The sequence below is a fragment of the Rattus norvegicus genome, chromosome 1, assembly GCF_036323735.1.
Source record: "Rattus norvegicus strain BN/NHsdMcwi chromosome 1, GRCr8, whole genome shotgun sequence".
Lineage (NCBI taxonomy): Eukaryota > Metazoa > Chordata > Mammalia > Rodentia > Muridae > Rattus > Rattus norvegicus.
Genome location: NC_086019.1, coordinates 51418722 through 51445974, shown reverse-complemented (window position 1 = coordinate 51445974; position 27253 = coordinate 51418722). Strand labels below are relative to the sequence as shown.

The 27253-nt window shown below is 43.7% G+C and overlaps 1 protein-coding gene across 13 annotated transcripts in view; it reads left to right on the top strand.

The window, feature by feature from the left end:
• Prkn (parkin RBR E3 ubiquitin protein ligase) overlaps positions 1 to 27253 on the top strand; it is a 1193833-nt gene that overhangs the window by 984268 nt on the left and 182312 nt on the right. For all 13 annotated transcript variants that reach the window (XM_063272040.1, XM_063272046.1, XM_039088710.2 and 10 more), the window contains 1 exon segment: positions 14559 to 14708. In XM_063272040.1, coding sequence (XP_063128110.1) covers positions 14559 to 14708 — 150 coding nt within the window.

Below are 27253 nucleotides of genomic sequence, written 5' to 3'. Positions count from 1 at the left end.
ATGTAAAGCCAGACACAAGACGCAGTGTCCCTATAGGAGGACAGGGGAACCTCTGAGCTAGCTACAACAGCCATGTGTGACAAAGGGATCCTGCTCCAAACAGGGGGAAATATGAGAATTGATACTCAAAGTTGTCCTCTGACTTCCACATAGGACATATGCATGCCTTTCCAAGATCATACACATGCACACATGCATCAACATTACAATAAAAACTAGTAAAATTTTGTAAATGTTATATTATATGTCTATAGTATTTGCATTCTGTTGGGCATCATTAGTACTCTGAGAATGATTTAAAGTACATTAGGACATGTATATACATTGTATCTAAATACTATTCCACCACTCAATGTAAGGAAGTGACTTGAGTATCCCCAATGTTTTGTATCCAGTGAGAATACTGAAACTAATCCTCATGGAAACCAAGGGACAACTGACCCTCTCTCAATCCTTCTAGGAACCTACAGAGTCTATATCACTGTGTAATCTTGACATTTAATTGCCTTTGCAATATTTACACTAAATAATTGGTAACGTTTTGGCTGGCCTAAGTGATGCTCCTCTGTTGACTCTTACTCTTTGCCAACCCTAACCAATTCCAAGGGCAATTGGAATGGCACTGATTCAGTTTTGCCAATGAATTCTGGGTTGTATTTTGGTTTGTTTCATGTCTAAGTTTCCTTACTTGTTGTTATGATAAGACACCCCTATAAAAAGCAACTCAAGAGACAAAGGGTTTATTCTGCCCCTCAGTTCAAAGGTAAAGGAAGGTAAGTGAAGGGGACAGAAGCTGGAAGCCTCTGCTCATGTCACATCCAGTTAGGAAGCAGAGAGAGAAGAGTGTTGCCTGCTGTTTAGCTCTCTTTCTCCACTCACACAGCCCAGGGAATGGCTTCCCACCTCAATTCATGGGTGTGGCTTCCCACCTCAATTCATGCAACAAAGATAATCCCTCAGAGGCATGTGCTAAGGACCATCTCCTGGTACCTCTACAACTCATAAAGTTGACAGTTAAGTCAACCATCACAGTGTGTGTGTATGACAACATGCCATTGCCTGTTACTGATATGAGATTGAAACCAGAAAGGGCCAGGGAAGGATAAGCATTTGGGGTCTTTACCACATCATTGAGTTAACAAGTTAAAGTATGCTTCCTTGATTCCTTATAGTTTAAGCTTCTAGAAATGCAGACATAAATGTTCATTCAAGTCCAAGCTATGTCTCCCTGTATTACAGGTACGAGTTGTTATGTGGATCCTCCATGCATTCCACTCCACAATAACCTCACAGCCATTTTCAGTGAGAACCTTAGAGTTCTTGAAAGAACTGCTGTTACCCGAGTGCTCTGTTCAGATAATGGAGCCTTCTCTCTAACTTACAGCAATGTTTGCAAATTGTTTCCATATTTATTTCAGACTCTCTGTGTAATTAATAGGGAAAGAAGCCAACTGTAATAATCTTCTTGGATTTACATGCAAGTTGGGCCACTTTGCATTCTCCCAGAATTTAATCAAGCAATAATCAAAATTAATAATGCCCTGATTAGTTATGGCAATATAGTAAGTACATCACTGTAATATTGATGTCTATGTCCTAGAAAACCCAAACTTTCTCCTTTCTCTCCTTTCATTCCAAGGAAGATGGGAAAGAAGATAATACTGAGCACCTACTGTATGCTATGAATCATTGAGCACCTACTATGTGCTAGGAATCATTCTAGGCTATAATAGATAGAGGTTTATAAAAAGGAATTCCTATCAGTATTATGTTAGGCTGGTAAATTAAGTCTATAGACAGACATGTTCAGTGTATATCATGGTGGTGGTGGTCACTGTCCTGGAGAAATATAAAACTAAAGAGAGAGTATGACCAAGGGAGAGCTCCGATTCCTTGCAGAGTGATCGGGGAACAGAGGAGAGTGGATCCAGGAGACTGACTCTACCTTCCTCTGAAAAAGCAGAAAGATGGGGAAAAGAAGAGAAGAAAGACAAAGAGGATTACACATCCCATTGGGCTGGTGATTGAAAAAAATAGTTATTAGCTAAAGAATGAATACTGGATCCAGGGTATGAAGGGAGGAGCCTGATGGGGAATGACAAAGTCAAGAGAAATCCAAGGATGCTGGCCAGCTGAGCTAGGATGAGGGCAGAACAAGTGAAGCTTGTTAGGAGTTAGCTTGTTAGAAGCTTGAAGTGAGTTAGGATAGATAACCACATAGCCACTAAGCTCATCTGGAACCTTCACTGCAGAAAATTCAGAGGGTGATGGTGAGCTAACTGTGGGAGAACTGGGAGGAGAGAGAGAGGAGGCGGGAGCCTGAAGCTAATGGGGAAATGGTGGCGTATACAGGCTGATGGCCTGGAATAAATGCTGATGGGTTAGAAGGAGAAAAGGAGAAAGGGAGTCCTTGGGCCCTTGCCATCCAGAGTCAATAAGGGGAGACTATAAGAAATACGAAAATGTAGTTATGGAAAAGGGGCTTAAGTCTTGAAATATGGGAGATGAGTCTCAGAGGTTGAGGCAGCTAAAAGATGGAGGAAGGTACACAAGGTCTTCCTTGTTCAGGATCACTGAGAAGAGATGATATGCACTTCTGGACTTCCTCCATGACTTATATAAACAGGGCAGATTAGTAGGGAGAATGACATTTTTAATGGAACACAAGACTGGCAACATACCACACATGTTACAGTGAGGCTCTGGAGAAGAAGCAAGTCTATTTCTGCAGGGGCATGATGGCTCCTGGGAACAAGGGACACTCTCTAGCTTTTCTCTGTGTTCCAGGCAGCATATAGTAGGTAATAAAATGAAACCTCCATACAAATGTGTGTCACGTTCTCCTCGGAGAAATCACTTGGACTCAGCAACCTGGGTTTTCCTTCTTACAGAAAAAATAATGGTCAGACATTTCTCAGAGTTTCTGTAACAAGCGAGATTGCATGTTTCCGACTGTAACTATTGTTTACATCCGCCAGTACAATCAAATAGCATCAACAGAGCAGGCCTTCAAATAAGCCTAGTGCCCATCTAACACATGACTTAATAGAGCTGACACAGGTCCTGGCTCCTGACTGTATTCAGTGCTGCATGACAGACATACAAGCCAACCATTACTTCTTCCTGTGTGACTTCTTTCTATTTTCATCAGTTTACTGGGCATGTTGAGATTTGGATTAAAAATGAGTCACTGGGTGTCTTATCTTATGGGTTCCATTGCTGAGAAGAGACACCATGACCAAGACAACTCTTACAGGGACATTTAATTGGGGCTGACTTACAGGTTCAGAGGTTCACTACATTATCATCAAGGCAGGAGCATGGCAGCATCCAGGCAGTCATGGCGCTGAGAAGGAGCCAAGAGTTCTAGATCTTGATCTGAAGGCAGATAGGAGAAGACTAGCATCCTCAGGCAGCTAGGAGGAAGCTCTCTTTGCCCACCCTCACAGTGACACACTTCTTCCAACAAGGGCACACCTACTCTAACAAGGCCACACCTCCTAATAGTGCCACTCCCTGGGCCAAGCATATTCAAACCACCACACTGGTTTGAAAAGACAGTGCAGTTTGTAGAGTGCTTGATATGGAAGCACAAAGAGCCAAATTTAGACCCCAGAACTCAGATAAAGAAAGTTGGGTGTGGTGACATTCACCTGTAATTCTAGTGCTGGATGACATAGAAACACAGACAGGAGGATCTGCATCACTGGCCAGCTAGTCTATGCTCCAGGCCAGTGAGGGAACATGTCTCAAAAAGCAAGGTAGCTGGTATCCTGAGGCACAACACCTGAGGTTGATTTATAAATATATATATATATATATATATTTACACAAAAATGAAAACACAGGTACACATAAACATGTGCACACATAAACATGCACACATGTACCCACATAAATATGTACTCATGTACATTCATAAATATGTATACACACAAATATACACATATGCATATACATGCACACATGTGCATACAAACACACAAATATGCACACATGTACATACTCATATGCATACACATGTTCACACACACAAGTGGGCATATACAAACCTACAAAATAATCACTAAGTTCTATTAACTATTCCCTTCTAAAATAAAACTTAAAATCTTTAAAATTTAGAATAATTTAAACTTTAATTTTCATTTTTAATATTGTCTTTTACCAGTGTATATGACTGTATGCTATGTCATGCAGTACTCACGGATAACAGAAGGACGGCATGAAATCCCTGGGCACTGGAGTCACAGATGGCTGTGAGCCACCATGTGGGTGCTGAGACTCAAACCTGGACCTTCTTCAAGAGCAGCCAGTGCTCTTAACCGCTAAGCCATCTCTTCAGCTCCTGATGTGTTTATTTTAGCTTCTTGTTCTTTTTCTGATTTATGTTCACAGTTCAGTCTTAGAAACTCAACCATTGAACAAGGATTTTTAAACACCTCAGATGAATAGAATCATTATAAAGTTTGAATTGAGTCCCAAAGCAGGTGTCACCTGTGAAGCACATGGGGTTTGGACAGCTCTCAGAAGGCCTACTTTCCAGGTGCCAGTGAGCTGTGACCACAGAAAGGAAGATGGCTTGTGTTGGTTCCCTGAGAGTGGACATGCTTTACTCCCAAGCCTTCTGCAGATAGTAAATGGAAATACCATCCATTGCTCCCTGACCGGTGGAAGAGAGATGGGACATGAACAGATTGGGAAGAATGTAAAGAAAACATGCCACTACAGAAACAGCATAACACCACAAGGGAAATTTACATCTCCACCTGATGTGTGTGATCAATTTGGAAATTGTGATGGATGATTAAGAAATCAATTACAGGGTTGGGGATTTAGCTCAGTGGTAGAGCACTTGCCTAGCAAGCACAAGACCCTGGGTTCGGTCCCCAGCTCCGGAAAAAAGAAAAAAGAAAAACAAACAAACAAACAAAAAAAAGAAATCAATTACATCATTTCAATGGAGAGCAGCCAAGTTCAAAGTTCATGCTTTTATCAATTACTTCTTGATTGCTCAGATAAAACATATGGCTTAGGCAACTTACATAAGGGTTTATTTGAGGTTTGCAGTTTTAGAAAGTTAGGAGTTTATGTCTGTCATGTTGGGAGCATAGCATCAGACAGACAGGCAGGCAGGCATGGCTTTGGAGCAATAGCTAAGACCTTACATCTTGTGTCCACAGCACAAAGCAGATAGAAGGAGCAGTGAAAAGTGCAAGAATCCTTTGGAACCTCAAAGTCCACCCCCAATGACACACCTCCTCCAACATAGCCATACCCACTCCAACAAGGCCACACCTCCTAATCCTTCCCAAACTATTCTACTAACTAGGGGCAAAGTATTCAAATATATGAGACTATGGGAGCCATTCTCATTCAAACCACCACAAGGCCCAAGGTGAAAAGTTTTGTAACTAAGCCCAGGGTTTCCCCCAGAGTTGTCAGGTAAATAAGGCTGTAGATATCTAGTTTTCTAGGCAGTATTTATGGTGGCAGATAATGAAAATCTAAATTAGACTAGAAAGGAATTAAACTTGAAAAGGGCCATTTGGCAAGGAAAAATGTTAGGCCCAATAATTAAAAGTCTCCATGAGTTTGAATTAAGTCATGTGCATATCTTGATTTAAAAGTCTAGAAAAATAGGGGATGCTCCTTGGAAGGAAAATACTAGGAGTTGGTCCCTCCTCTTGAGGAGATAAGGCCTAAAGAGGACAATGGGAAACATCACAGAGATGATGAGATCAACCTGAAAGTGCAAGTCAGTAAATGGTTCACCAACAAGAAGGAGTTCAAATTCCCCAGAGTGACCCCAAAGCCAGGAGCCAGACTGACCTAGAGGCTACTCTTCTACAAGTGAGGGCTGTTCCCAGCATCCCCACACAAAGACAGTAGTGAAAAGGAAAAAGTAAGAAAGAGGCAGCACAGGGGTCCAAGGAGCAGGGAGTCTGCAAGACCAAGGGAGGTGGATGAGTTTTGGGTAAGTCAAGAGAAAACATTTTAAGAAGCTGACTACATGGGACAGCTTGTTTCTCATGGATCAAGACCACAAGGAAACATGGAGGAGAGAGGGGAGAAGCCAAAATTGATGCATACTGGAGAATGGCCAATGACACTGGAGATTGTGACAGTGACACAGGACACATACCAAAGGCAACCCTCAGCATGGCACAGTGTCAGGAGTGGGGAAGATGCCCTCTACTGACCTCTGCAGAAACACATGCGGTCCTCTGAACCACTCGCATCTCTCACTGCAGAAGGCCTCCTTCACAGTACGGGCTGGCTCATGTTCAAGGGTAGACCACAGTACATAGAAGACCCTCTAGACCAGAAAATCGTTATAAAAACCTGAGTCATTCAGGTTCTGATAGGTTCATTAAATAAGTGTTCACTGGAATGAACCTGTTCTGGTGTCTCACCCACAGTCTTACACAAAGCTTGTGAACAAAAGTGTCACCCCGCTGCTCCCTTCTACTGGCCACATAACCACCTGGAAACCTTCAGGCTGCCTCAGCACTGGATGAAGAGACTTACTCTAAAATAAAGGGGGAGCTGTGAACAAACCAAACTAGAGAAAGTGTCCAGGGAGACAGAGGAAGGAAGGTTGGGTTGGCCATAAGGACCACAGTTCCTTCTGAGAAAATTAGAGCCAAATTCTACTTGCATTCAGGGTGGGGCTTAGGCTTGCCAACTAACCTAATACTACTCCAAGCTTTTGCTCTGGAACAAAGGAAATGGAAAACACATTGTAGGTAAAGGCAGCAGTGCCAGAGCCGTGCCCATCAAAATGGCGGGCTAGGAACTCCTGCTTACAGAGTCTGAGCAAGTCACATCAGCTAAAAACCCTTGGGAAGAAGGGATCTTGCATGGTTCCTGCCTTCCTAGTCTTGTCTTCCCTGAAGATACCCTGCTGTGTTTAACAGAGCACAGAAGAAACAAAGAAGCTAGTCAGTTTCCATTTTCTTCTCAAAGATTCTTCTATCCCCAGAAGCTGAGATACAAATTCTTGGCACCATCTCCATCCATGTCAGAGTACCCCAAGGGCTTCGTAACTTCCAATCCAGGATTCCTTCTGTCGCCCCCAGTCATTTCTCTGGCGTACACTGATGAGCTTCCTTCTTGCGTCCGATTTCGCCATCCTAATGATTGCGTTTTCTATGCAGAGAACAAGGTCCAGCCCTTTCTCTAGCCAATTCACTTCATCAGCAGCTGACAGATGTCCAGGGAAGCAAAGAACATTACTGGAAAAGGCACAGAGAACAGGCTCAGCAGGAGACAGAGCCACCACGGAGACCGTCACTAACTCTCAGACTAACGACCCACAAATGAGGAAAAACAAGAAGAAGATTACATATGATTTTAGGAGTGCTTAAAAAAAATAATAATAAGCCTTCTAATGAGTGTGGAGAAAATAGGGCATTCCCTACATAACAAGGGGAAATATTCTAGGAAAAGTCACTGGTCTTTTACGTAGTTGTTCTTGGCATTTTTAACCCAAGCAAGTAAACAATAAATGGGTTTTAGTGGGTGGCTAAGGAGCAGTGAGCCAACAGTTTTTTGTTTGTTTGGTTTCTCTTTTTATCAAAATGGAAAAAGGAAGGGAAATGGAGGTATTGTTCTGAGCTGAGTTCTAATGTTGAATGCCTACATGGTACCAGTGTGGAATTTAGACTGTGCATCCCTGTGACCCCAAGGCTTCACCCATCGCCTTCCATGGGAAGGATTCAGGCAGGAGGCAAAGGGCTAGCACTGGTGTGGGGTACAGAGTACCAGTTTCCCAACAACAGGTCTTCTACCAGTGATCCAGGGAGGGCAAGTGACACATCCACCTGCCCCAAGGACCACCCTCATAGCTTCAGTTAACAGAAGCCAGAATCCATGCCGGAAGAAGGCAAAAGAGGCCCAACAGCTGTACCTGAGTGCCCCCAAAAGGATGCTCTGGAAAACACCAGGACAGCACAAAACCAGTCTCCAAGCAGTTGCCTGGGGGCAGGCAGCTCCTGGATGGCTGACAAGTCCTGACTCACTTTCACAGAACATCTGCCAGCTCTCCCCCATCCTGGTCTCAGCCTCCTTCCCCTGTTCTTAACATTTCTCTGACTTTTAAAATCTAGATTTCCTCTCTTGCTTTACTTTCCCCAGGAAAGCATGCAAATTAAGCCCAAGAGTGAAACAGAAAACAGAAGGCCACAAAAGCACAGTTCTTTCCTAGCCTGACTCCTCAGGCAATCACCCATGTTCTTTCATGGACTTAGCATGCAGTCTATCAGTAAAAAAGAAAAAGGAAGATCACTGGCCCACACTGGGCTTGAACCAGTGACCTCTGCCTCATTATTGAATGATAATCTGCTCAGTCCAACACTTCTAACTACCTTCAGGCCAACAAAATACAGGATCTGTTTCATCATACTATCCCATGAGTCATTATTTAGAATCCTAAAATATGATTTTTGTTGAAATCCCAATAAGCCTGGTACTTTCAAATGAATATTTCTTGTTTTTAAGAGAATCTATGAGAGTCTATGTGAGTGCACACAAAAGAAGGAATTTTTATCCCACAAATAAGGTAGAAAGCATAAAAATAAGCTACGATTTTACTGAGGTGAGACATTCAAAATTGCATCTGTCATTATGTTTCCATGAACTATGAGCAAATGATTTGTTATTTTCCTTGGGTGAAGAGTCTCATGGCATGATTATTTTTTAAAAAGCTTTTGCAAATATTATGTAACAAAATATAAACTATTTTAGATACAATAGTTGATCTCAATTATCAACTTGAGACCTAGAATCACTGAGGGAAAGGACATGCCTGTAGGGCATGACTAAGATGAAAAGACCTGACCACTGTGGGTGCCACCACTCCCTTGGCTGAGCCCAAGTGTTCAATGCTCTCTTCATGCTGAAGGCAGACATGATATGACCAGCTGCTTCAAACTCCTGCTGCTTTGACTTCCCCATCATAATGTACTTGAAACTGTGAGCCAAAAATAAACCCTTCCCTCTTCAGTTGCTTTTTTCCAGGTGTTTTGATAACAATAAAAGTATGATACAAGTTATCTATGAACTATCTACTTTATGAAATCATGTCTGGAAATTTGTAAACTAGATTTAACCAAAGCTTAAATTAGAAGTTTGATAATCTAATATTAGTACACACACACACACACACACACACACACACACACACACACACACACACATACACACCATGTATTCCAAAGGCAAACAATAAGTTATTTGTGGCTAATTACTTGCTTTGATTTTCTTAGGCCTAGGCTATGTTACCATGTAGTCACATTCTCCAAATTAGGTCTGTTTATAAAGTGATATCCAAGGTTAGAAAGTAAACCCCCCCCCATGGAAATAATGCAAGACGAGTTAAAGGAACAGCTGGTTTTGCCATTTGGAATCCATTTATCAATGACCTACCACAATTCCATAAATTTTACACTGAGGAAAACATAGATATTCTGCTCTACTTAGCACACTCTCCATGAAGCTTAGAGTGGTGTGCTCCCAATAAAATCTGTTTGTCATGCCCCTGAGAGGTTAAGAGGAGTCTGTGGAAATGTGGGTCATCTCTTGAAAGAAACTAAACAAGGCTGTTTGCTAATTACATGCCTAAATTATTTCCTTAGGGCATTAAGCTTGCTTCAAATACTATCACATTATTAGTTTTAGGTCAAAAGATTTTCTTACAAATTTCATAGAATAATGGTCTGTGTGTGTGTGTGTGTGTGTGTGTGTGTGTGTTTATGTATGGTGTGTATGTGTGCTTTGTGGTATGCGTATGTGCGTTGCTGCTGTTGTTGTTGTTGTTGTTGTGAGAATGAAACCCAGGCCGTCGTTCATGTTAGGTAAGTGCTCTACCAGTAAACTGCACCCCCCAGTTAAGAACAATTGTTTTTAAACTCATTTGTATAGATACACTTTTATTAATATCCATTGCTGTTATTTTATTAGAATTATTTAATTACTGAAACTTAATAGTTAGAGTCCACTAACTCATTCTGTTCTTACAGTGTATGCAAACTGCCGGTAAGCCGTGATTTGAGGCTCACAGTACAGATATCTATCTATACTATACCTATGGATGGATGGATGGATGGATGGATAGACAGACAGACAGACAGACAGACAGACAGACAGACAGTGAGAGAGATGGATACAGGATGGATATAAGGAGTCTGCATAAAAATCACTTCAAAGGGACTGAACTTCCTCAGAATAAAAAAAAAATCTAACCAACCTAATTTCCTCCCCAAGAAAAAGCCCCACAATGAGGAGAAACCTGTGTAGAAGAAGAGCAGCGAAGGAAAGAGGATGTCTAGTTTTTAAAATGAGTGAGAAAACTGGAGGGTTGACTTGTACAGGAAACACTTGAGAAGCCAAGGCAGGAAAGCTACCTCAAGGTCAAGGCCAGCATGGACCCCAGTATGAGGCTCCATCTAATAAGCACAATGGGCTAGAGACAGCTTAGTTATAGAGTTCTTATTGTATATATAGGTAGGTAGAGAAAGGTAAAAATACACAGTCCTTCAATTATATAAATCATCTAATCCTTCAATGAAATACCTCATTTCCTACACTAATAACTACATAGCTTACTTATATTTCCCAGAAAGCCATCTCCTATGAAAATCTGTTTATAATATGTGACCATAGACTGTGCCATTGACAACACACATTGTGCATACCATTGTGTATACAGATCATTTGCATGTACATAAAGAGGTTCATTCAGCTCTCCTGTCTTGTTTCCATGGGACCAGAAAAGTGAGGGAATAGAGGAGAACTTTAAATTTATATCCACAACCTACACCTTCTAAATTAACTAAGCCATTGAGTGGGCTCTTCAACATTCCCAGGTACTTGTGTATCAGGTGTCAGAACTGAACATAAGTGTGACAGAAGTAATGATTTCTTTTTTATACTCCCATAACACACACACACACACACACACACACACACACACACATACACACACATACACACACACATATCCATACCTCATTCCAGTATACTCCCTCCCTCCCCACCTAAGGGGAATGTATCACACTCAAACTTGACTTCTCTTTGTCTCCTACCAGGCAAGCAATCTGCCTGAAAGTTCTATCATTTCTACCTTTCCACATGTCCAGCTTCAACCACTGACCCCCCACCTCCACACCATCTCTGTGGTCCAGGCTGCCATCAGCACTCACGCTGACTGCCAAAGAGAGCTCAGGCAAGCATCTCTGCTTCTTGCATCCCCTGTGCCCTTTAGAGTCTATTTTGAGTGTTTCCGTCAGACAGATGCCTTTAAAACATCAGTCAAGTCGTACCAATCCTCTGCTCAGAGATCTCCAAGCCTCCTGGTATCTTTTAGAGAAACAGTCAGAGTTCTTACAATAGCCATCAGGGAGCCAGACATCCAGGATTCCCATGAACCCTGTGCCTTCACTGTCTCTCCTATTTCCTGGCTCACTCAGTCTCAATCCCACTGCTCTTACAAGCATCGCTCAAACCAGCCAAGTATATATGGCCTCAGGACCTTTGTCCCATCTGCTATTCTGGCTGCAGAACTCCTTCCCTGGGGAGCCACAGGCTTCCCTTCACATCTCCTTCAGATATCTGCTGAAGTGTGCCTCGTCTGGAAGGCTTTCCCCAAACACTGCGTATACTCGTGATGACCGTCTTCCCCCCAGGAGCCTATCCTATCCTTCTTTATTATTCCCCTTGCTCACTGCCCACTCAAAACGTTGTTCATGTTCATCTTTTGACCTTTGCTGTGATCACCTCATAGATGAGGACAGGGATCCTGGTGGTCTCCAGGGCTCCATCCTCAAATCAGGCCCTCGGGGGTATCTGATGGATACAGAGTGGACTCTCAGCAAAGGTTGCATAAACCAGTTAATAGCTTGGCAAATCCACTTCAGTGATCCGAGTTTAGAAGCCACGATGATCTGATAATGTCAGAACACTACCTTAGGAGCTGTGTGTTCCCATGAAATTCCAGTTTTTCTCCACGGGCCAAGGACACCACTACGGGGACCAGAGCTCAGACAAGAAGTCAGGCGTACAATGTTCCCGAAGCAGAGAGCGCCAGTTCGTTTTTGTCAACCTGACGTGAAACAGAGTCACCCAAGAGGGAACTTCAATGGAGGAATTGCCCCGATCACACTGGCCTGTGGACATGTCTACGGGGTGGATGTTTTTTTAATTGCTAATTGATATGAGAGAGCCTAGCCCAATATGGGGCGTGCAATCCCTAGGCATGTAGGCCTGGACTGTATATGAAAAAAAATCTCTGAGCAAGGCAGAGGAAGCAAGCCAGTAAGCAGCATTCCTCCCGGGTCTCTGCTTCAGTCCCTGCCTCCAGGCCCCTGTTTAAGTTTGTTTTGAGTCTGGTTTCCCTAGATGATGGGCTGTGACTGGTAAGCCACATAAGCCCTGCCTCCAAAAACTGCTTTTGGTCAGTGTTTTTATCACTGCGACACATAAGCTTATGGCGGTCTCTGTGGGGAACAGCCTAGAACTCTGACAGAAAAGACCTCAGGGTCTGGTGCCCCAAAAGGGTACTAAGTAAATGATGTAAGAGGAGATGGCTTCTAGTTGTCCCTACCCCAAACCCAGACAATGAAGAAACCCCAAAGGCACCAGTGTATGGATTTGCAATGGCAGCAGAGGGGAGGGAGGGTATCTCAGTGAGCCTGGTCACCTTCTCTTCTGTTGCAAAGTGGGCTCAAGACAAAAGTGAAGTGGGCGTCTCCTGGGCCTTCCCAAATTATACTGCCAGACCAGGATCCCATCAAGAAGGGACATTTCACCTATCTCCTGACTCCCAGATTAAAGGGCCCTTAGGGAGAAGGGAATAAAGGCAGAGATTTCAGAATCCTCCCTGCCCTAAGGGTGTCTCTCCAATGGTAGGTAGGCCTGGAGACTGTTCTTTGATAGGTGAAGGACCTGGTGCTATAAACCTAGGCTGTGAAAGGAAGGAAGGGATGACTTTAGAAGTCTCTCTCCCAATAAGAGTACTTCCCTGTGTACATGAATGTGTTGCATGTACAGAGAGAGAGAGAGAGAGAGAGAGACAGAGAGAGACAGAGACAGAGACAGAGACAGAGAGAGTCAGAGAGAGACAGAAAGAGAGGCAGAGACACAGAGAGACAGAGATAGGCAGAGAGACAGAGACAGAGAGACAGAGACAGAGATATTGATTGATTGATTGGTTGGTTGATTTTCTGATCTAGCCCTATCTCCAGGCCTTCTCTCTCCCTCTCCAGACTCCTTTCCCACCCATCTTCCCTCTCATTCCTTTCTGCACCTTCTCTCTGGCCCAGCAGAAGTCTATGTCTGCTTGCATTCCTGTTCAGGAAGCTTTGGATGCACCATGGGGCTGGCTTGGTGTCTTAGTTAGGGTTTCTATGGCTGTGAAGAGACACCATGACCATGGCAACTCTTATGAAGGAAAACATTTAGGTGGGGATGGTTCACAGTTCAGAGGTTCAGTTCATTATCCTCATGGCCGGAAGCATGGCAAACACAGAGCTGGAGAGGTAGCTGAAAGCTCTACATCTGCAGTTCCACAGCAACAGGAAGCGACAGTGGCCCTGGTCCTGGCCCTGGCTTCAGCGTCTAAAAACCTCAAACCCCACCCCCAATGACACACTTCCTCCAACAAGACCACGCCCCCTAATAGTGCCACTCACTGTGAGCCACTGCGGACATTTTCATTCAAACCGTCCTATCTGGGTTCTCCATTCAAAGACTTGGCGCTGCTGAGGGTGAAGGTTGGATTGGGGTTGGAGTTACAGAAACCATGGTGTTGGCGGGACTGAGGTAATGGTGTTGGTGCGGCTGAGGTAATGGTGTACGTGCTATAGCTGCTCAGCCTTCTGTGTTTTAATGAAGCCAGTGGAAAGAGAACCAGGTAGAATACCAGGCGAATGCTCTTTGATTGGCAGTCCTCTTCTTCAAGCCCACCATCAACCTGCAGGTTGTCAACAACTACGAGGTCTGTTTTCTTAGTGATTATAAGACCCCATCAAATCTGGAATAGAAATATGCAAATATATTGCCTTAAAAGACTGATCACACTAATCATTTAATACACACATATACATCCTAACAGTTAGAGTACAGTTTATGGACACAGTGTCACAGAACACTAGATTTGGGTGAAAAAAATCTGTTTTCTAAAGAAAAATATGTTAAATATATACATCACTTTCCCCCTGGGTTTTCAGGAAAAGTTTCTTGTACCCTAGGATAACCCCAAAGTCCTCCTGCCCCCTACCTCCCAAGTGCTGGGATTACAGGCTTCTGGCACCATGCCTGGCTATGAACTAGTTCATTTTGTGTTTGAGTTTGGAAAACTTTCTCTGTGCTGGGTCATACCTTTAACCCCGTATCCTCATCCTCAAATCCCCCACTACCATACACTCCCACCCCCAAAAGTGAACCAAATTGAGAACACAATCCCAGAGTCCTTCAACTGGGAGCCTCAAGCAGAAGTAAGTCATCTGAGACCGCTCTGTCTCACTGTGCAAAGCTCACCCCTTGCCTCTGGCTTCCTCCAGTACAACAGGTACCAGCAGTATGGTGCCGAGGAGTGCGTGCTGCAGATGGGAGGTGTGCTGTGCCCCCGTCCTGGCTGCGGAGCTGGGCTGCTGCCTGAACAGGGCCAGAAGAAAGTCACCTGTGAAGGGGGCAACGGCCTGGGCTGTGGGGTGAGTACTGACCACATCCGGTGGTGCTTGGTGGTGTGCGCCTTCCTTTTGTGGGTAAGCTAGGGCCGCCGCTTGCATTTTCCTTTCAGGCTCAGATATATTTGAACTGATTACAGAAAAACAAATTGGTCTTTTTCTTCATTCCTGTGTGGGACTCGACCTATGAAAATGTTTGTATTTATTTTGGAAGGAGGAGTTGTGAGTTATTCTGGGATATTCGGCTCTCTGTTTATTGGGATGTTCGTTTTAAGATGCGCGAAACCCCCACACCAGACCTGTACGCTTTCCTTGCCGTGTTCAGTTGATGCAGGGGGGGCAGAGAAAGTCTTCTCAAAACCCTCAGAGTAAAAGTGGAGGAGGACTCGAGTCCGTGTCATGGTCGTCCCGACATGTCCCCTCCCCCTCCCCCAACCCCGGAGGTTTAGTCGGTTTGCCTCAGTGTCTCAGGAACTAGGATGATGAATGCAAGTAAAACTCAAAAGCACACTTTGAAACAAAGTACTCAAGGCTGATGGCGCCTGTTAGGGAAGAAGGAAGAGGAAGGAAAGATGTTCTGAGAGGTCAAAGATGAGCTGAGCAGATCCCACACACACCTCTGTCCATCAAGGGGAAGTTTGTGCCAATCCCCAAACCTTCACTAAATTAGAGGTTCCAGCGACAACAAATGGCTACTAATGCTGATATTAAATCTCAAGCAGGCTGGGTAGGAATGTGTGCAGTTTTACAAGATGCTATTGATCATCGATGGGAAACATTTCTTTTAGAATTGTGGGCTCATGAGGAGCTTTCAGGACAAGGGTACAAGTTAGCCAAGTCTTAGCGCCCAGGCCTAACTCTTGGCTAAGTCAATCTTGTGCGTACATCAGCGTCTGTTGTTCTAGTGAAGCCTGTGTGTGTCCTGTGACTCGCCTCACAAAGCCAGGGTTGTGCAGCAGAGGAAGTAAGAGTTGAAGGAGAGTGAGATATCGTGATGCCCCAAAAGGAAAACAAACACATAAACAAAAGTTGCCTCTGGGTTAATAATCATAGTCATGGGTAAATGAAGACTCAGGTAAGTGTGATGTCCTCAAAACCTGTGCAAATCAAGCCCTAGCCCCAACCTTGGCCTCCACCAGGCACCATGTAGTCCACACTGACTGTGGATAGCTTAAGGTTGGCTGTCACAGTTAGGGATCAGAATCCTGTCAAAGACTTTCTTTTCAAGTGACTTACAGTCATTTTAGACTGATGGCTAGTTTCATATATCTGTCTGCTATTATCTGAATGGTTCTGCCTAAAATGCTGCATTTTAATATGACTTCATGAGGCAGACGATTTCTTTGGCCTTGTTTTTACACTGTTTCTTACATTCCTCTGAGAGCTTTCAAGGTTTTATGTCTTTTGTATTTTGGAAGCATTCATGTGATATTTGTGTATTTGGGTTCAATTTTGTTTAAATACAGTGTGGTATCATGAGTAGCCTATATATTTAAACTGCAAATCCTGAGAAATTACTTTCTAAAAAATTAATACATTTATTTAATTTGGGGGTGAACATCTGAGGATGACTTGTGGGAGTCAGTTCTCTCCTCTAACTGTGTGGATCCTGGAGGTCACTAGCTGAGTCACGAACTTGGTGCCAAGTGCCCACTGGACCATCTCCCTGGCTCAGGAATTTGCTTTAGAGGTTGTTTGAATGGCTGTAATGCCTTTGGGTTATGTGAGAACTTGACCTCAAAGGGGGTGGCTATCATTAGGCGTCCCTTTGTCCTTAAGAAATCTGGATAATGTTTTAATTTGACTCGTTCTGTTCATTGTTTGAGGGAGTAGAATTGTTGGGTTGATTCGTTAGCTGGTGTTGTGTAACAAATAGCCCCACATCCCTACATCTCCTCATTTCTTAGGACATTTGTTATGTCCCAGAGCTTCTAAGGGTCAGGAGTCACAAATACAAACAAAGGCTTTGGCTGGGAATTGTGCCTCGGCGTGCCATGAGGTTGCAGTCAGAGGGGAACATCCCTCTGAGAGCTTGACTCAAGCAGAGAGACCTTCTGTTGGTTGGCTCCTTGAACCACGTGTTTGGAGGCAAAAAAAAAAAAAAAAAAGAAAAAAAATCTCAGTTCTGTCTTGGCTGCTGCCAGAAGGCATGGTCTCTCACCACAGTGCCCTGTTCTCTGCTGTTTGTCTCCAAGATGGCAGCTAACCTTTCTATGAGCACGTGACCCAAGTGAGAGGGCAAAGAGGGAATCTCACCTGTGGGATCTAATCCTCCAAGTCACTCACCATCACTTCAACTTGAATCTACACAGGAGATCCATGCTATCCTCAAAGGGTGAAGAACTAGGCCTTAGCATGAAAACTAGCAAAGAGTCTGTGAACGTATTTTAACTAGCATCACTTGTCACTTGCAATCTGAAGTTGAAAGGAAAACAAAGCATAAAATGAATTTACAATGGTTTAATTGATCTCTCCTCCCCTCTCCCCCACCCCCCAACTCCCTTCTGTTGCAGTCTTTCTATTCTCTCCAAGCTTCCACTGGTTCTCATATCTTTAGCTTCTTGGCAAACACAAATTGACCTCATCTTCACCCTTTGCTTCAGATCCCCAACTTTCACAAAAGGACATTAACCCAGTTAGTTGAAGGACTGAAGAGATTCCATAACACCTAAACAGGAGCTTAGGTTGACATTTTGATTGCAAGGCTGGTCCTGCCAACGACTAATCACCGTAAACCCCTCTCTTCCAACCTGTACTCCAGAACAGCCTATCTCACAGCAGCCAATAGAAGACTAGTGTGGATTCTAAATAGCAAAAGTATAAATTAGCTAAAATGGCATTTAGTGCGCAGTAAATACAGACATATTTAATAGGTTGTTGTGGTGGTTTGAAGGAGAATGGCCCCCAGAGGCTCATGTATTTGAGTACTTGGTCGGAACTGTTTGGGAAGGATTAGAAGGCTGGACTTGGAGGAGGAGATGTGTAACTGGGGGGTGAGGGGGGAGGATGAACTTTGAAGTTTGTAAAGCTCACAACAGGCCCAGTCTCTCACTCTCTGCCTGCTGCATGTGGATCAACTATTAATTCTCACCATGCCTACCCGCCTGAAGCCACACTCCCTACCATGATTGCCATGGGCTCACCCTCTGAAACTATTAGCAAGCACCCAATTTTAAATGCTTTCTTTTATAAGTTGTCTTGGTGAAGGTGTGTCTTCATAGCAATAAAACAATGACTAAGATAGTCACCAAAGGCTTCACCAATATCCATTACACTTACCTATAAGGCCTGATATTCAAGAGAAATTGCTTGGAGAACATTCATTTGATCTACTCCGTCATATCATCTAGAATCTGTGCTGAATCAAGCTCCATCTCTAGCAGAGATCTACATCCTAGACCTTTTAAGTCTTGAAAAAGTTGCTTTTCCTGACTAACTCTTAGAAGTAATGTCATTTGTTTGCACTTTGGTTCAAGACATGGAACTTGCAAATTAAGTAGGGGTGTATCTCAGAATGACCCAGCTTCATTTTCACAGCCACACCACCTGTGCATTGAGCTCCAGACTAATCGGGCTAATCAGCTAGTCATGTGACCGGCGGTGTGTGCCTGGACCAATGTGTATCCATGACTACTACTGTGTATAGTTTTCTGTGGCATGCATGTTAGAGTCGAGTTATGGTTCTATGTCCTCCATTCCCTCCCTCTCAGGAGTACGTGTGGGGTTGGGGGGGGCTTCTTCAAGCATCTTAGTGTTACAGCTTTCTTGATCAAGACCTCCAACGATCTTCAATAAGACAGCTCTCTGAGATGATATTAGTTTGTGCATATAACTTTATCCAGGGCGAGCTTGTACACATACACTTACTTCAGGGTAAACCAGGGCTATATATATGAACCTTGGAGAGTAGGAATGAATCTCAGGGTGAAGACTTCATTGACTGGGGCTTAAGGAATTAGGGATTCCTCATTTGCACATATCCTCGCCCATTGGAAAATGAGATCCCCTGACCCTTTCTGTCTTTCTGTCACTGAGTTCACCAGATGCCAAGGAGCAGTGAGGATCAGCTAACATGCTATTAGAAGGTTTTCTGTGATGGTCCAGGTCCATCTGGCAATAGCCTGGCAGACCTGGTCATGGCAGATTCGTTACTAGGGTAAAAAATGATTCAAAAGAAGGTACCACTTCCTAGGATGCGAGTTGAAATTTTGTACTGATTATCCCTCCCCGTATTCCTGCCCTGAGTCTATATTCTTCTTCTTCATGGTAAAGTCATGTGTTTGAGGTTGCGTGGAGTAAATGAATGAGGGAGTAGCTCGAGTAATGCAGAAGCAACAGGAATAGACTGGAATTGTCTTCCACTCAGTGATCCCAGAGTTAGAACTGTTTCCCTGACCTCACAAAGATGCCTTGAGAAAGTGTTTAAGTGCTTTCACACACTTTTACAACAGAGGGTCTTAATAGCACTCCTAGGATTTAATGCCATGTGTAGAGACCGCAGAAAGTCCATCCAGAATACAGAAGCACTACAGAAATCGCCTATCAAAGGTTCCCTGGGACACCAGACAGCGAGTTTGTGCACGCAGTCATATGACATCTCTTACTCTTGGGAGCACTCTCTTACTTCTGGGAGCACTGAGATTTTAGTTTCCACTGAGCACAGAATATTTATATTTCACCAGGACTCAAGAAAGTATATATATGGATCAAATAACCTGATCCCCATTCTGAGCTAAACCTTTGATCGTATTTGGTCTATGGCTCATAAAAACATTAATTGACTTCCTGAGGGATGTCTATGATGCACTGTTCCCTGCGGCCTTCTCACAATGCATCAGAACTACCTCACTAACTTTTATGACTCCTATGCAAAATGTTGACATGTTTAATGCTAGAAAATAGCGGCCAAATATGAACCATCATAGTCACTGACCTAGAAGGAAAAGAGCTGTGAGAGTCAAACCTCCTGTGTCCCCGATAAACCAAACATGTTTGTCTTATTTGGTGCTATCTTGGACTGGAATATATCTGAGAGACTTTTTTTTAATAATAACTGAATTTTTAATGAATCCTTTTCTGTTTTAAATTAGAAATCCAGAAACAAGATTTAATATGAACCGGAAGGAAATCAAGGCCTGTAAAACCATATTCTTTTTACAAATGTATTTTTATTTCACTTGCATTGGTGTTCTGCCTGCACATATGTCTGGATGAGGGAGTTTGATCCCCTGGAACTGGAGCTACAGATAGCTGTGACCCGCTGTGTGGATAGTGGGAATCAAACCTGCGTCCTCTGGAAGACTCTTAACCACTGAGCCATCTCTCCTCCTCTTAAAACCCTATTCTGCTAAGGATATGAGAAGGAATTTCTTTAGGCCCTCAACAGTCACCCCTTTCTTTAACAGACAATGCCTGCATGGAAAAGAGCTGAGTTAGAGGGTGACAGTGTAGCATGTGCCTTGGTCCCTCATCAACACAGGCCCCTCCTGAGTCTTCTAAAGCAAAGCTACCTTGCACCACTTTCCTCAGAACTGGTCTTTAAAATCGCACAAGCTCCAAGTTGTAAACACTGCGTCAAACCTAGATCCGTAGGCACATGCAGAGTATGGTTATGTTGTATCTGTGGTGAAAATCGGGGACTTTGAACTTACTGAGGATTTTAGTGAGGTGAGAATCAGACCCTTCTCATCTGTCTTTGTGTAGGGAAGGAGTCAGTGAAGATACAAAGATTTAAGTTATGAATGAATTAAAGCTCAAATTAGCCAATAGGATATAGAGCCCTTTAACAATACACTGAGTTTAGAAACAGGCAATAGGCGTTCGGTGTTTGCTGATGTGAGGGCTGGGGGACGGTTCTCTTTGTTCTTCCTTCTGCAACAGGCTTTTCTATATCCCAGGTTAGCCTTAAACTCAATAGGTAGCCAAGGAAGCCCTCACCAGAACCACGGACCCGTGCCATCATGCCTGGCTTCCTTTGCTGCTCTTTAAGGAGATCTTGGTTTATTTTTATGAAAATACATAAATTATAATGAAATATTTTGTCAACTATAATGGGTTCATTCTTTCTTAAAGAACTAGAGTTAAAATCAAGACTCCACATGGATGCGGCTTACACCATGATGTATTCAAGGAGACACCAGACAAGATGAGCATTCGTCAGGATGACTAAACAGACACCATCAAGCACGAAACTCCAGGCTCTGCCTCACCGCCTTCGCCATAAGTGCCCGAGCCTAAAAACATGCCCCAAGTAGAACCATGCCAAGGTTGATATGTTAATTTTAAATCCATAAAGCGTTTCTCATCAAAAAGCCTTTATGAAAGAAAATCAATGCTAGGAAATGTCAAAAAATATGCATTCCTTGTTTATTTGACATGTGTCCAAAAATCTAATTTCAACTCCAAGATTGGCTCATTTGCAGACTGGAAATAAGTCTTGCTAGACTTTCTGCCTGTGAGACAGCTTGGAGCGCAAAGATAGAAAGCTTCGGGGAGTCTTTATTTTAATTAAAGAAGCCGTTCACAAATGTACAAGCAAGTTCCCACATACCATTCCTCTGCAAAGTGTTTGTCAATTGACAAATGTTCCTCGAAAGACGGTGTTCTGCGATTTGAAGAGTGTGTTTTATAATCCAGCACAGATCTGACCGTCCTGCTTGTCACCAGTCAGTGTTTTGTTTAAATAAAGGCAAGGATCACTGTTTGGATACGAGCTACCTTCTGAGGAGCTCCTTGCCGAAGGCATGGTCCCCATCTGGGGTTGCTGTGAGGGTGATGGGGTGGCCGGGCAGAACGCACGTCAATAGAAGAGTTCGTAGCTGAATAGGGGCGTTGGAAGTAGAGATTGGTAGCTGGAAGAAAGTCCCTTGAGCCATCCTTTTTGAAAATAATAGCTTGTTCCTAGGCAACCCTCTTCCCTCTCTTTCCCTGCCCTGATGTAAGCTGCTTTCCTCCACTCAGGGCAGGCGCAGAAGTGACGTATGTCGTCATGCGACTGTGAATAGAAAGTACCTACACGGTGAGCCTAGATAGACAAACGGACAAAAACCCGTTCTTCCCTTGCACCTTTCTTTTCCATGCGTTTCATCACAATGACGAAAAACTTACACAAGGATGAAGTCATTTTATCCTTTCAAAATGTTCAGTTCCAGCTAGGAAGTCGTGGTAGTCACAAGTTACCGAAGACCCCTGGTCTCACTCCACAAGCTACGTCCACCGAAGAGACTACTGAATGTGTGGGGTTACTTTGATGGTGCTCTGACCTCTCTCTACATTATGCTGCTCAACATACATGTACACTGCCACTTACATCCAAGCTCAATATAACCAACAGCTCAGTTCCTCACAGTAGCCCCACTCTGAGTGCTTAGTGGTCACATGGGGCGGGTAGCAGCTGTACTGAACATTATAGACACGGACTATTTTTGTTCTGCTGGAGAACGGTGGGATACCTATCCCAGGAGGTAGCATTGCAACCCTGAAACTTCCTGTCTCTTGACTCTAAGCACTTTGTTCTCTGCGGTTGTGTTTAACAAGAGAAATCTGCAGTACAAGAATACAGAGCAGGCCAGGCCCCGTTCTGTGGGCACCAAATCCCAGCACTCAGGAGGCAGAGGCAATTTTACCAGAGTTCCAAACAACTTGAACTGCATAGGGGTATGGGGTACGGGGTGCATTTTGCAAACCAAGGCCCATGCAACACGGGTTCTCGAGGCTGAGGTGAGGAAATGGGGAGGGGGGCAGGATTACAGAACAAGTGCAGATTGAAAATAAATTCAGCCAGATGGAAACCAAAGAAATGTTACTTTTCTTTGGAGCCTGCTAGGAATGCAATGTGAAGAACGCAGGTCTAGCAAAAGGAGTCTCTGTGTTTAACATTTAACCAGGAGAGGAGCAGGTCCCTGCATCGTTTGATGGGTGGCGTTTCTGGTTTAGGTTACCATCAGACGGTTTGGTAAGCTCCAACCTCAGTTTCAAAGTGTGTTTGGTGGAGGGGACACACTGCACAGTTCATTGCTGTTAGTGTCTCTGGGACCTCTTAGCCCTCGTTCCAAAGCACCTCTTAGCTGAGGCTGTAGCCCAGTTGGCAGAATGCTTGTCTAGCACGTATGAAACCTTGAGTCAGGCCCCAGAACCACCTAAAGGCAGAGGTGGTGGTCCATGCCTGTAATCCCAACTCTTGGAAGTCCAAGGCCATCTTCAGATATGGACAGAGATCAAGGCGAGCCTGGCCCGCTTCTGAAACCTGTTCCAACAGAGGCACTCCCTCTCTACCGAAAGTGTCCCAGAACCAAGGTGACTCCATTTTGCTTTTCTTTCTTGACTGGAAATGAAGTGATAGATGCATGGTCACATGACTAGCAGCTTAACCATGGATTAAACTGGAGCAGGGAACTTTACTTTCTGTAGGATTAGAAGTTTCTGGTGTGCAAGCGTTCACTTTCCTGAAGCAGTAGAATGGGGGGAGCGCATCTTAGTCCCACAGCCCAAGAACGGGCCTTTTGTGCACTGTGTTTTCCAAGACAGGTGTTTCACGAAACAACTTGGAGATTCCAATCATTCCCTTCATGGTTTTTTATGCAAAGTGCTAAGTAGCATACCACTGGCTATAATGAGCTCGCGAGATCTCAGACTCAAAGCCAGCAGGCCTGCATGTTTTCCCCTTAGTGGAGAACTGATAAGTGATTTTCAAATCATATGCTATGTTTCTACTCTTTCTTCAACATTTCATATGTATACAATGCATTTTAATCATATCCGCCATCTCCAACATTCCACATGCCTCCCTTGCATCCCCTTCTCTAATTTATGTTCTCCTCTGGTTTTGTTGTTCCGTGCCTGCATGTGTGCCTGAGTGCCTGCATGTCCGTGTGTGTGTGTGTGTGTGTGTGTGTGTGTGTGTGTGTGTGTGTATGTGTGTTTGTATGTGTGTATGCATGTGTGTATGTGTGTTTCTATGTGTGTGTATGTGTGTTTGTATGTGTGTGTATGTGTTTGTGTATGTGTTTGTGTATGTGTGTGTGTATGTGTGTGTATGTGTGTTTGTATGTGTGTTTGTATGTGTGTGTATGTGTGTTTGTATGTGTGTATGCATGTGTGTGTATGTGTGTTTCTATGTGTGTATGTGTGTTTCTATGTGTGTGTATGTGTTTGTGTGTTTGTGTATGTGTGTGTTTGTGTATGTTTGTGTGTTTGTGTGTGTTTGTATGTGTATGTGTGTGTTGTGTGTATATGTTTGTGTGCGTGTTTATGTGTTTGTGTATGTGTGTGTTTGTGTGTGTATGTGTATGTGTTTGTGGGTGTTTGTGTGTGTTGTGTGTGTATGTTTGTGTGTGTGTTTATGTGTTTGTGTATGTGTGTGTTTGTGTGTGTATGTGTATGTGTTTGTGTATGTTTGTTTGTGTGTGTTTGTGTGTGTGTTTGTGTGTATGTGTGTGTATGTGTGTGTTTGTGTGTTTGTGGGTGTTTGTGTGTGTTTGTGTGTATGTGTGTGTGTTTGTGTGTGTGTTTATGTGTTTGTGTGTGTGTTTGTGTGTATGTGTGTGTGTTTGTGTGTATGTGTGTGTGTTTGTGTGTATGTGTATGTGTATGTGTGTGTGTTTGTGTACAAGTAGGCCTATTGAATCTAATTAGTGTTGGCCATATGGATGTAGTGGTAACCACTTGGGCATACTCATTCTATCGAAGACTTGTCACTGAAGAAAACTGCCTGTCCCTCAAAGTTGTTGACAATCTGTAACTCCTCAACCACAGAGCCTTTCTACCACCCATGCTGGGATCTTGAGTCATGGGTCTTGTGCAAACCACCATAGTTGTGAAGAGTTCATGGATGCACCATGCCCATCATACCCAGAAGACACTCGTAACCAACCCCCCTGCTCCTCCACCCATTGACTTTCCCATGCCTTCATCAATCATGATGCCTTGGGTGCCAGGTTAATGTTATAGACTTCCCATTTGGGATGGGGCATGCTACCATCACTTCTCAGCACTGTGGCCAGATGCGGGTCTCTATGATAGCTTCTATATGCTGCAAAGAGAAGCTGTTTTAATAAGCAGTAGAGTTATACTAGTCATGAAAGCTTGTTGCTGGGCATGGCTCGGGGCTCAATTGCATTTCTAAGAGTTCATTTCTATAGTAAAAATCCTTTTAATTCTCAAACTGTTATAGACATATTTAATGGGTTTAAGATCAATTCTGGAAGATAAGATGCACTTTCATAAATTGACTATGTGTGGTGAATTACAACTCACAGTCAGAGAGTCCCTATTAAATGAATGGCCTATTCCAACTTTTCACTGGATAGGTTGCGGGGAACAGAATATCTTCTCACGGTGGATATATCTCTCATAAAACACAGTGTCAGATATTATGGCCATCACAAAGGGACTGTTGAATTGAGAGATTTGGTCTTACTTTTTATATTTGAACAAATCACTTCCACACAGCAAGAAGAAAGGTCACATGGCTGTAGCTTGAGCCCAGTCAGCTGGAAATGTTCCAGAGCCTTCTTGTAAGACATGGGTGTGAGTCCTCCTCCCTTCCCAGCATTCTGAGTGCTAGCCTCAGGTTGTTGAAGATTCTCTGGGACACAAGCAGCTGCATTCCATATATATATATATATATATATATATATATATATATATATATATATATATATATCTTTTATCCTAAGTCCTTTGTCTTCTGTTGGTAGGAGCCCTCCCACAAACATGCTATGTTCTCCCTGTGTTTCATTCTGCTCACTCCAGGACACACACCCCCACTCCCCAACTCCTCCCACCCCCTACCCCCCACCCCCTACCTCCCCACCTCCCATCCCCCTGCCCCCCCCCTACCAGCTTCCCTCCAGCCTGTTTATCCCACATCCTCCATCCTGCCTGCCTTCCTCTGCAACAGATTGCTTGCCCCACCCCGCTCCCCCTTCTCCAGCTGGGGATGGGGTGGGGGATGACCTCCTGATGCTCATTCTGGCTCCTTCCCTCCACTCTTGTCTCTCAGCTCCACACCCACAGGTAACAGAGTGAGACCATCAGAGCTGGATCCTTTGCTCTCGCATTCATTATTTTTATTGTGCTAAATATAGATGGCAAATTTAATCACGCAAACGTAGAACTGAAAATATTCACAGCGTTATCCAGGTACAGCAGCTCTCTGATGTCTCTTCATCCCAAACGGAAGCTTATCAAACCACACTTCTCATTTCCATCTCAGCGAATTACTCCAGTGTGGGTATTTCATATCAACAGGGTCACAACTGCATCCTCCTGCTTGTTTGTCATAGCAGGGGTATTTTGAGGCCCTCCCACATTGTTACTGTGTGTCAGGCCCTCATATAACCAAATACTGTCCCATAGTAGGCACATACATTGTATCATGTAACATTTCTATGTTGCCCTTTAACTTCTTTTTTCAACTGGGCATAGTCCTTACTCTCTCTGGATCCAAATTTAGGCAGAATCTCTGACTCTATTCTCTTTCAGTGGTTTAAAAAAATCAAGTGTGGGGCAGGAGAGTTGGGGGGTGGGGTCTGGCTGTGGATACCCAGGGGGTCCCACCCACTCAGAGGAGAAAGGGAGAAGGAATGGGGGAAGGATTGTGGAAGAGGGTGACTGGGAGGGGGCAGTGAGCAGGATGTAAAGTGAATAAGTAAAAAAATTTTTTAATTAAATTATGACAAAATCACAAATCGTTCAATGTTATTTAAATGGCAAAAATCAAAGTATGACTTGATAAGGATTTTTAAGAAGTAGTTTGCTTTAAATTCTACAAGAATGACACATCTCAAAGAATTCTTATTATTAAGGAAATTATTTGATAGTTAACAAAGAAATACTTTAAAGGATTTTATAAACTAAAAATGAAATAAGCCTAAAAAAATAATCGGAATCACTTCAATTCCCAATCTGCCTAAAACACCTTTTCACAAATAACAAACTTGATTTAATATGTTAAATCTCCTGCCTCTGCATTCAGTAGAGGGACCCAACCCCAAAATGGGTCCAAATGTAGTCGTTTGTCACTCTGAGGACTCGTCAAGTCCTCCGTGAAGCGTTGACTCTGCTTGCCTTTCTCCAGATTGGCGGTTCAGTAACAGCCCCTATCTCTCGTTTTCCTCTAAGATCTAAAGAGTATCTACTGCAGCGATAGCCAGGTTTGATCTTAGAAATCTAATGCTGGAAATCAATTAGCCTTGAATGTAAGAAATTGGTGCCCATCTATTTCAGCCTCCTCATAGGCTCATCCCTCCTAAACAAAGCTCTCTGTCCATCGTTCTGTGGTAGAGCGGTAACCTCTGGCCCTTCAGTGAGAGCAGTTCTGCTGAAATTAGGCCTCAGGGACAGGACCACAAAGGTCCGTCCGAGGGATATCGGAGAGCCATATGGTTGTGGCTTTGAGGCAGGGTCTTAGGTGTCTCAGGCAAGCATTGAACTCACTCTGCAACTGAGGGTAACCCTGAGCTTTGGGTCCTCCTATCTCTGCCTCCAGAATTATTCTCCACTTGCAAGTTTGTGACACCAAGGCATTGGAGCTTTGAACCCGGGGCTTTGTGAATCCAGCACTCCAC